General features: G+C 32.8%; 1 protein-coding gene across 1 annotated transcript; it reads left to right on the forward strand.

The window, feature by feature from the left end:
* Positions 1-190: 190 nt before the first annotated feature.
* Positions 191-10,360, forward strand: LOC147076616 (uncharacterized). The gene is made up of 5 exons (XM_085940354.1): positions 191-413; positions 513-653; positions 2,039-2,143; positions 3,885-3,992; positions 6,633-10,360. Exons 1-5 carry the CDS (start codon positions 243-245, stop codon positions 7,869-7,871), a joined length of 1,764 nt encoding a protein of 587 aa, XP_085796480.1. The 5' UTR covers positions 191-242; the 3' UTR covers positions 7,872-10,360.
* The last annotated feature ends 1,547 nt before the right edge of the window (positions 10,361-11,907 follow it).

Genomic DNA, 11,907 nt, shown 5'->3' on the forward strand with positions numbered 1-11,907 from the left:
CCCTCCCGGCCCCTTATACTCCAATAATAAATCTACTTTAAAGTCGTTAGAAATTATCAGTTGTTTGAACTCATTGTAAATACAATTAATTAATATTATGTTACTATCTATTTGAAGATATTATTATAAACTGTTATAATTAATATACTGGCAGCACTTTTACAGATAGTTCGTTACTTTGTCTATGGAAACGTGGCGACTGTCATCTGTCAGTCATCAAATTTCTCACGTGCCCCTTGCGTATGTCGAAAATACAAACTAAAATGGATATTAAACAAGAGCCGGAAGACATGGCATCCAACCCTGGATTACTCCATGGTGCAATCGACCGTGCGAGCAGTCAAGAATGCCACACGATACCATTTTCAGTCATAAAACAGGAACCTATCGACTATACAACTGACCCAGTTCAGGTTTATTGCTATTATTGATTACCTATATTAGAATATAACCTTGCTATATTAATGTTTAAGCAATATATCATATTGAATGATAATATTCTTGTATTGTAGGAAGACGCTGGTTATCCAATAGTTATCAAAACTGAAGTTCCCGTTTGTATAGAACAAGAAATTGACAATTCAAGCTATCAATCCCTTGGAGAATTCGCTAATACCTCAAATACATTGGCAATTGGTAATGATATTCCACAGGTAATTATGTAAACATGTAATAGGTATCCATAAGAATTATTCTCTTTTGATTATTAATGTCACGCGATGGAGTGCTGACCACACGTTAAAAACATATTTTTTGTAGCACTACAATACAATTTAAACATTTGTTACTTCCATATCTATGACCATATCCGGAGCTTCTTTTTCCATGATCAAAGGGACAATATATTTACAAGATGTCTGAGTTTGAGTAACCATTCCTCGTAAAGAAGCTCTTAATCTATCCCCAGCAACGTCCCGTAGGGGTAGGCAAATTGAGCGTCGTTTGAGGACGGCAGTTACTCGAAGGGCGGCAAATCATTTGGTACTATACAATATAGAAATAGCTTATCTAAATTTAGTAATAACGGAAATATCCTTCTCACTGGTTTGAAACAAAATGTTTTAATTAAGATATAAGGTTTACCAAGACCGTTGTTTGGTTCGCGATGTCTAGTTTACTTCCGTTACCCTTCGACATACATGGTGACCAGAAACGACACGTGCACGGATGATAAAAAGTTTAGTACACTGGGGCGGCATTTGACGCTGCCAGTGGCGGCATTTTGTTTAGGGACATCACTGTCTATCCCCATCTCTTTGTACGCCAAAATGATACGCTTGGAAGTGGACATGGTAATTTTCTTTTCATAATAAAGATGGTCCTTTCAACATATTTGGTTAATTTTTTATTATCATTTTTCTAGACTTATTGGCATCAACATTTTTGCTTAAGTATTTTATAATTTAAAATTGGCAGTATGTACAAACCATAGATGTATTAAAAGTACAGATAGGGAACGATTTGGCTTCCTCATAGAACGGGTCTAGGATGATTTGGCACCGGACAACTGGACGCCACGGAATTCAAAAATAAATAGACGATAGGTACTTATAGGTACTTTAAAAAAAATATTCAATATTATTATTTATATTTCAATGATTATATTATGATTTAATAGTTGGTGAGAATGTAAATATGCAGACGTAAACAATGATTTAATCGTGCATATGTTTTAAGTTCCAACGAAAAAAGAGTTTTTATTTTATATAAAACCTTAGGAATGGTAATTCTCAATCCGCGATAAAAAATACATTATGTTAAGAGTAAAATGAATTCAAACTACTAAGTAGTAGATAGAAACTGATTAAAATACCTCGTCTACACGTGTCTAGGACAGTGCGGCGTCCAATTGGTCGGAGGCCAGTCGTCCCATTCCCCATAGAACAGAATGAAGCAGGCCGACAACAGCGAGAAATGGCGACGCGATAAAAAAAAATGCAGGGCATCACGGAAGATTTACTTTTGTCATTATGGCGAACCCATATAAAATTATGTAAACGTGGAAATTTTGCCGCAAATACCGAAAATTGATTTCCAGAAAACCTTCAAAGTCGAGATCGAAGTAGATATAGAGGCTCCGTTAGCTAATCATGAAGATCTCGAACCTGGATGCTCATATTCACAACATGGTGGTGTAAATCAGGTGAACATTTTATGTTATATTGAAGTAATACTGTGTCTTTAGCCCTAGTATAAAAAAAAACACTTGATAGAAAGGAATGTGCCAGCAATATTCATCGCAAAATATCGTAATCTCTCAAAAGAATATGTAATATGCAATTTCGTGTTTGATTTATATTCAGCGAAACTCCCATAGATATCATAGAAATCGGCTCTATTATCAAATGCTCGTTTATGTGAGTTTATGTTCCGAGGTTAGCAGCATGGCCCCCACATTTTTAAGCGGACCCCCAGGCCAGCATATTTGGTGGGCCCCCTTACATACCCCTAAGGTTAAGGGCAGTGTGATATCATAGTAGTGTTCCCTAAATGGTATTCCGCAAAACCTCAGAGTTCCACGGGGTATAATAAGGGTAAGTATTCCATACATTTTTCATTTAATCTATTTTTAAATAAATCCATTTGAACTATTAAGTTTCCAGCACTCGTCAGCATAATATTACCCCTTTTGTGGTACCTAACCAAGTAACATGCTACCCTTCGCCATATTGGATACATAACTATTTTTATTCTTCAGAAAATTCTACACGTGCGTTATCATTTAATTAAGTATATCAATCAATTACTTTTTTCACTATTACAGCGATGTTGCGGTGTTTATCTCCGTGTCCAGAAACTTTAACGTATGCAGTGTCGGAAATATATGGCCGTACATTAAAGACCGTCCAACCTCTTTGGGTCGTATAGTAGAACTACTGACTGACTGACTATTACTGACAAATTCATGTCTACATAAAACACGGTTCTTGTCGGTTTACACTTACAGGAAGCCAGCAGCAAACAAATTTTTAAAATGCCGATATACTTGTTAGGTTAGGTTTTCATTCTTGAATTCATGAATTTTGCCAAAATTAGCTATGAAAATTGAATTAATGTTAATATTGAAAATGAAAATTAAAGACCGTATCAGCGCTCGAAATGGAAAAGTTTACGAACCGGAGCGCTCGACAGTTTTCTGATGAACAATATATAGTTATCATAGTTAGAAGACATAGTTATCAAATTTTATGTGTATTTCATAAAAATAAGTGTGTTAGATTTTCTATTATATGGCCTATCTACGAGTAGCTCAGACGGTCAAATTATTTTTTTCACGAGACGGAGCGATAATATTACCAATTTCACGAACAGGAACGGCGCTCCGGTCCATTTCGAGCCCTGGACCGTATAGTATACGGTCATCTTTTTCCGATAAGAAGGCTCACGGTGAAATGTTTTATGCACAATTTACATGTAACCGTTTATCTCACTTAATTGCTCGACCGCCACGCCGCGTCCAATTTATAATATCAGCCAATCACTGCTTCCCTTACAGATAAACTCTATCGTGCAATTAAATCTAGAACACATATGGTTTGTGACGTACTTTATCTTTGGTATTTATTCTCATCCCAATATAAAACATTATTTTTTCTACCTTTTATTCCTAGTTTGTATTCAATAAAATATAATACTCGGTACCACGTTTCCGACTGAAAGACTAGATGTAACTGACAGCGAGTCCTACAGAAAGGAACAAACTGGCATACTTAACAATATCTTGATTAAAATCGGTCGAGCTCCGTGCTTGTTTGGGCCAATGTATTTTTCAATATCGAATTCTTAAGCTTGGTCGCACACTAGGCAGCCAAATATCGTTGGCTTTTTGTGGCTGCCTAGTGCGCGGCCAGGCTATTTGTTTACCATACGTAAATGATTTTCAGTTGAGCACCTACGAGGTCGAGATTGAGAAAGACACAGAAGGTTCATTAGATGATCATGAAGATCTTGCACCTGGATCATCTTATCTTCAGTATAGTAGTGTAAATCAGGTTAGTGTTTCAAGTGTGGGTGTTTTATTATGTATTCTCATTCGTGTCTAAGACGATTTGATACCGTCATCTAAACACCAGCGAGACGGTTAATTGAACGAGAGTCATCTTGACTAGGGATTCCAATCCCGGGATCCCGATCTATTTTCGATACCTATGAATCCCGGGATTGATAAACATTGTTAACAATTATTTATCAATTTTTATGGAAAATAAAATAAAAGCGAAAATATAACCGAAAAAATACTTTTAATAAAAAATAACTACATTAGAAATAAACTGAATTTGAATGAAGTTTGATTTATACCCATGTGTAGGTTGCCGATTCAATTTATTTTTTCACGTAAATTATTAAAAATGGAAAGATTGGAAAAAACAATGCTTCGCACTTTTAACAAAGTAATTCCACCATGATATCATACGTTTTACGGCAGTTTCATATTTGGCTGACTAATTAGATTTATGAAGCGGAAAGGCCATAAGTACGCCATGATTATTTGCTTTAATATTTTAAATCTCGCTAATCCATTCATTAAGTATTTACTATCAGAAACAGCAATCTCCTATTAAATTCACATTATTATTTAAATTACAATATTATTTACTCCGTTAAACTTGCGTATTTCCAAGATATTTTATATAACGTATACAATATTATCAATAAATGTCTTAAATTGTATAAATTATACTAGATTTATTTTTGACCGATTTTATCAATGTTATTTGTAAATATAAAAATTTTATATTAACAATGGAAAAAATGCCAATCCCGGGACCAGTCCCGGGATTCCGGGATTGTCTAATTGTAATCCCGAAATCCCGGGATCAGAATTTTGGCCCGGGATTGGATTCCCTAATCTTGACGCTGCTAATGATGAATGAAATATGTTAACAAATTTACTTTCTTTACAACTTGAAATGACAAGTAATCAACGGAATTTGAACAAGAATCCTGCAAACACTTGCGATATATTATGATATACTACTTTGTACAATACTAAACATTTCTGCAATGATAGTCGTTTATAAGATAATAATATATTGTGCCAATAAAAACTTCATTGACATATTATTATATTGGGAATATGAATAGGTTTGTTGATATTATTTTTTTTTCACGTATTTCATTAGTGCTCAGTAACGTCATGATGGCAAACGTCCACTTAACCGTCGATTAGTTGACATAACATTTAAATGGGTGCCACCAAATCGACCCATTGACCCGTTTTATATTGCGCAATTATGTAGAAAGTTTGTGCAACATTCGTCTATTCAATTTTAAACTATCTTATACGCCAAACCATAAAATGTGCAGGAAAGCGAAATTTAGAAATTACGAACCTATACTTAATTCAATTTTAGTTTTGTAATATCGAAATATTAAAAAAAATCGGTGTGGGTACTTATGTACGTGCGTTAGAAGTTATACTTCTTTGGCGTACGTAACAAAACAAAAACAACTATATAATTTTAACTTAAGAATATTACTAGATTATATAATTATTTATCGTTGTTTTTATTTTTAAAGGAACAACTGCCACTATGACGTTTAATCGTTTGTTTACGTAAGGAATTGCAAATGGCCGATAATAATAAATTCGCTCCATAGGCAACGGAACAATTCTAAACTATAATATTATACTGTATAATAGTCACGATTGCAGTATCATACTGTGGCGTAAAGGTAGTGCGTTCGGCTGATAACCAAACAATCGGTGGTTCGAATCCAATCGAGTGCGCTTTTTTTTTCGTGTGAAATGTGGGAAATTTTATAGAGAATCGATTAATGTAAAAAAAATGTGTTTCCAAAAATTGGCGTTTAGGATAGCTGAGAATTGAATAGACGAATATTATGTCGATCAAAAGTCCATAATATGCTAATTACCAATAAATGGGTAGGAATTGATTATGACGCAACAAAACTAAAAAGAACATGTACTTATTTGTTTATCAAAATATACTGTGAAAACATTATATTAACATAAATAATTTTTAAAGTACCTATTGCTATTCCTACCTTATGAGGGGGGGAGGGGGGGCTTAAGGCGATACTTCAGTGAAACGGCAAATAATTTTCAACTATAGGCGCGACAAAATATTGGACTCGCTGGCACTCGGAGACCGAACGTCGAGGTGTCAATACGTCAATTTGTTTCGTGATGGCGACGGGAATATTAATTCTTAAATCGTGTAAAGATGACGAAAAATGTTACCCATTTACTTTAAAAAGAAAACATGTCAATGAATATATTATCATTGTTACCAATAGAACTATAAACAGAACATTAAATGGACAAATTATATTTTGGTCGGCATGCGTCATTTGCACCCGCGACCCGCAATCCGCGCATCGCCTAGCCACGATCTTTTTAGACCATGCCTCAACTGAGGTATAGCCTTAATTATACGTAACGTATTTTAGACACTGGCGTAAAATATTTTGTGACAAAAGGAGACTCGTGTGACATCGTTTAATAACGGTCCTTTATTGTAGTCAGTAATGCATATTACCTATTGTATTTGAAGAATATTAAATTCCATAATTTTTAAATAGCAATAACTCAAGAAAAATTCGATTATTCAGAGTCAGATTGATTCCTTTAATTTCAGCATTTTACCATGTAGTCGTCTTTATTACAGGTTGCTGTAGAATATGACGGTGTATCCAGCAATGGTTCTGTTCATAAAGAAATGCCAAAATTGGGAGCATTCAAACCAAATTCTCAAACTCACGACGTCACCAAAGTAGCTGGTACAGACGACAAAAAAGAAGCTCATCTCAGTTTAAAAAAAATGGTGTCTTATGATCGAAATTATATAATATGTAACGTATGCTTTGATATATTCCCATCTGACGATGTCATGAAAAAGCATAAAATCGATAACCATAATTACTTGAAGGCAAAACATCGCAGTGAAAAACGTTACAAGTGTCCTGAGTTAAATTGTAACTACTCCAGTCATAGATTCGATCACTTAGCGACACACAGAACCATACATAGTAATGAAAAGCCTTTCGAATGTAATATATGTGGATACAAATGCTCACTACCTGATAGATTAAAAGGACATTATAAAATTCACACCGGAGAAAGACCTTTTGAGTGTGATAAATGTGATTATAAAGGTCTAACTTCAAGTGCGTTGAGAAAACATAAGATAGTTCACAACGATGAGAAGTTATTTAAATGTAATCAATGCGAATTTAGCTGTAAAAAGGCAGTGTATCTTAAGACACATAAACTGATACATAGTTCTAAAATGCTATACAAATGTGATGAGTGCAGTTACGAAACTAAAAGGTCAACTCACTTAAAGGAACACAAAACGATCCACAGTAATGATAAGCCACACAAATGTAATGTATGTAATTACAGATCTGCACTGTCTGGTACGTTGAGAATGCATATGTTGACTCATACGGAAAAGCGATTTAAGTGTAGTAAATGCTGCTTTGAAACTAGAAGGGCTTTTAATTTGAGAAAACATGAAAAATCCCATACTAGTGAAGATTCGTTCAAATGCAAAGATTGTGATTTTAAATCTACACAAGCAATAGTTTTTAAAAGGCATCAGTTGATACATAGTAATAAAAAGCTTTATAAGTGCACGGATTGTGTTTACGTAAGTAAAAGTTCGAGTGCACTAAAAAAACATAAATTTGTTCACAGTGTTGAAAAGCCATTGAAGTGTAATGTATGTGACTACAAATGTGCACTTAATGTTTCTCTAAAAAGACATAAGATGAAGCATGATAAGCTTTTTAAATGTGAAATTTGTGAATTTTCTTGTGAAAATTCAGACAGTTTGAAAGAGCACGAAATAGTCCATCGCAGTGAAGATAAGAAGCTAATAATTAAAATTAAGTCAGATATATAAAACTACGTTTTCAATATAGTTCAATTAAATAGGCAAGAATCATAAAATCGAGGTTCGGTAGGCATATGTGACATCAACTGATACATAGATTTGAAAAGGTTTTCTAGTGGATGGGGCTGATGATAAGGGTCAAGGATGATTTGGCACCAGACAACTAGACGCAATTCGAAAATAAATAGACGTTAGGCACTTAAAAAAAATATTTAATATTATTATTTATATTTAAATGATTATATTATGATTTAATAGTTGGTGAGAATATCAAATATGCAGACGTAAATAATGATTTAATCGTGCATATGTTTAAGTTCCAACGAAAAAAGAGTTTTTTTATTTTATATAAAGCCTTAGGCATGGTAATTCTCAATCCGTAATAAAGAATACATTATGTTGAATTAAAACTACTAAGTAGTAGATAGAAACTGATTAAAATACCTCGTCTACGTTCTGTATACGTGTCTACTACAGTGCGGCGTCCAATTGTCCGGAGTCCAGTTGTCCCATTCCCGATGATAATGACGAGGATAGGTGAGGTTATAATGATAAGACTCAGATAGGATGCTGTGACTATGAAAAATACCCAGTTTATTCTCCCACATAAAAAATACAAATATATGGGGTTCGACGTGTGTTACCACTGTGGGAGACGTCGATGTGTCGTTGGTGTTGAGGATGATGATGAAGAAGTCGAAGATGGATGCAGGAGCGAGTTTTATTTGCAGCGTAATGGTCGGTACAATAGTATATTGTTATAGTTGTTATATTATAATACTTATGATAATGTTCCGAGGTCCGAATCTCGGTACAATGAGATGTTGTGCGAAGCGATATAGAAAGTGATATTCTAACAGGCTGGGAACTTATATTGCAGTGACATATAGTCAAAATAATATTCTTTTCATTATAACTTAGTAAATAATTATATTGATCGAGTCAGCGACTAAAATGGCTTTTGCGTCAATGGACATCCGAGTAGCCGGGAATTTATTATTGCGGTCATATAATTTGATACTATGGGAATGGATATTAAAATAATTTGTCATTGTGATACAGTATTTAATAACGCCGATCAATCTGCTGACACAAGTAATGAGTTGTCCGTCATAAATATAATGATAATAGGTTACTATTGAAATACGACAGCGACTCAAATTTCGTAGATAATAAAATACTACTCCGAAAAATAGTAAGAACTTAAAATTTATTTAAAATCCAATTAAACCCTGCCTAGACCAAACCATAATGATTGTAGAAGTAGGCTGTAGAGATCCGAAAAAAATAATACACATTTTCAGTCATATTTATACGTTTGAATTGAACTAAGAAAACAAATTGCTTACGGTTTTAAAATTCTGTTAAGCCATACATAACCTAATTCTAATCGATAGAATAGTCAAGAAATGAAATATATTTTCATTTCTTGTAAAATGGAATTCTACCAAGTAAATGCTAACTCAATTAATACGATAGAATAGTGTTTATCTATTATGGTTTGCTTTAAGCAGGGTATAATTGAATTTAAAAAACAAATTGATACCATGTTTATCTCCACAACCGACATCTACCCTTCGCCACTGGTGTCAAATTATCATAGTGAGATATCCCGAGTTCTGGGCTAGCTCAGGGTATGTGTCGAACTCAGAATTCACAAAAAAAAAATAGATTAAATAAAAAGTCTTGGTCTTTTTTTTGTAAGCACGGCTTTATATTTTCAATGATTTTCTTTTTTACACAGTTATATTCTAATAATTAACACATTTGTTTATTTTTTGTCCGTTCGCAACTCGTGTTTCCTCCGACTGACTTAAAATATTTAAAAAATCTCGCGTGACAATTTAGCTAGTACAGTCGCTACAAAAGAAATTACATGCTAACTCTTTTCCACGCTTACATCTCTTACATCCATCTCTTTTAAACTCATAAAGCAAAATCTTACAGAGATTTACAAACTATTCCTATTACTAAATTACTTAAAATTTTTAAACATTATTTAAATTACAATACTTGAAGCTATTATTTTTCTAAATTTTATATCTAGGTACATATTAATATTCTAAATCTAACATATTCTTATTTATCCAGATAGCCAAGTAATACGTCATAAGTCTTTCATATTCTGTTAATTGATTATGTGACCAAGCTGCACATTTAGGCCTACAAAACTTTATTCTGGCCCCCATTGAAGACGGGAAGTCCAGGAGTAGGTCAATAGCTATATATTCTAGTCACAAATATTTTATTATGTCAAGATATTTATTTTGAATAATTGTAAGTTTTAAAACAAAAGGTTTATAATGTGTAATTTATTGTATACAACTAGATATACCCATGTATAATCGTTTACAATCAGAACATTAATAAGTGTAGGTACTTGAATAATTAGTTATATGATGATTTTTATTTATTTATTATTGTATTGCTATGTATATAATTATTATGAATATGTTGTCGTATTCAATGTAAGTTTAAAATAAAATCTGTAATCTTCATACTTTTTTTATTTAATAAAGTTTTCAGTTTTATGACGTGTGCAATATTTAACTTCCAGATGCTCTCTTGCATGGATATTCACCGTACTAATCTAGTGAATGATTGCCATCTATTGTCGTTTACATCTGGGAATTCAAAAGAGATTATTTATTACTAGAAGCCTTCAGTCACAGTAGTTTTGAAAAAAATAGTGGACTGTATGTATTGGGGTGAAATTGGGACCAAATGAAGAGGGGAGCGACAATAAACATGGACATTTGTTTCAAAACATTTTTAATTTTCTAATTAAATTTTCCATTTACAGTTGTATGTATGTATCATGGGAATGGGACAACTGGCCGCCAGGATAATTAGGCGCCGCATTGTCGAATGAAATAATTAGACGTTAGTTACGATTTTATACAGAAAGTAGAAGAGGAATTTTAATCAGTTTCTATCTATTGCCTAGTGGCCTTTCTGAGGCTTCATATAAAAATAAAAGAACTCTCATCTCGTTGAAACTTGAACATATGCACAATTAAATCATTGTTTACGTGTGCATATTTAAATTCCCACCTAGTATTAAATAATAATATATTAAATTCAATAATAATATTAAACAGATGTTTTTAAATGACATATAGTTCATAAACGTTCTATTTTACGCCGTTTATATAGGTACATCACTTCATTACGTCAGTTTGCAAAGAAAGCTCAGAAATCTTATAATGTCTGATGATACAAAAAACAGAATTCGTTAACATTGGTACATACACTATTAAAAAATGAAATACTTTATTTTTACAAAAGTTTACCACCTATATTATGTAAATATGCATACATCTATATATTTACAGTAGATTTTTTTTAATATACTGTAGGTTTGTGTTCTACAGTGAGTATATATGTTTTGGAAAATAGATAAGAGTGTATTTTTGGCGTCTGAAGAAGTTGCGCGCGCGAATGTAACGCATTGATTTGTCATGGGACGGAAGTTTTGCCTACCGATACAACATAATTTATTTTGCGCGGCGATGTTCGGGTGTTCTAAATGCTGAATGTTTATAATTTTCAGCTATAATATTGAGGGCTGTGGCTTGGGCCGGTTGGGTAAAAACTGAATGTTACAATTTTTATTAGGATTATTCATTTTTCATTTCGGTCTCAAGCGTAAATGCGCATGTAATCAAGTAAACAGCACGTGTTGTAAACATAACCAATATTGTGTAATAATAAATATGTTTATAAACAAATTGGAGACTAACATTCTACACTGTTAGGTAATTTATATTCATAAAACTTTATTTAAATTAGAGTGTATATTTAATTTTCATTGTAAAGATTGTGTATCAATATTTGAGGCTATATTTATGTAAGTATTATTTATGGATAAAATTATATATCAATAAATAAAAAAAAATTGTAAATATTGAGTTGGTAAATAATTCAAACAATGGTATGTTTTAAATTTACAATATTTAGACACTTTGTACACAAAAATACATATTTTTATAGTTTAGGATAATATTTGTCGTATATTCCATGTCAATTTATTTATTAGCGGTTT

This window comes from Rhyacophila brunnea, unplaced genomic scaffold, assembly GCF_057557595.1.
Source record: "Rhyacophila brunnea isolate RB1 unplaced genomic scaffold, BYU_Rbru_1.0 scaffold_13, whole genome shotgun sequence".
Classification (NCBI taxonomy): Eukaryota; Metazoa; Arthropoda; class Insecta; order Trichoptera; family Rhyacophilidae; genus Rhyacophila; species Rhyacophila brunnea.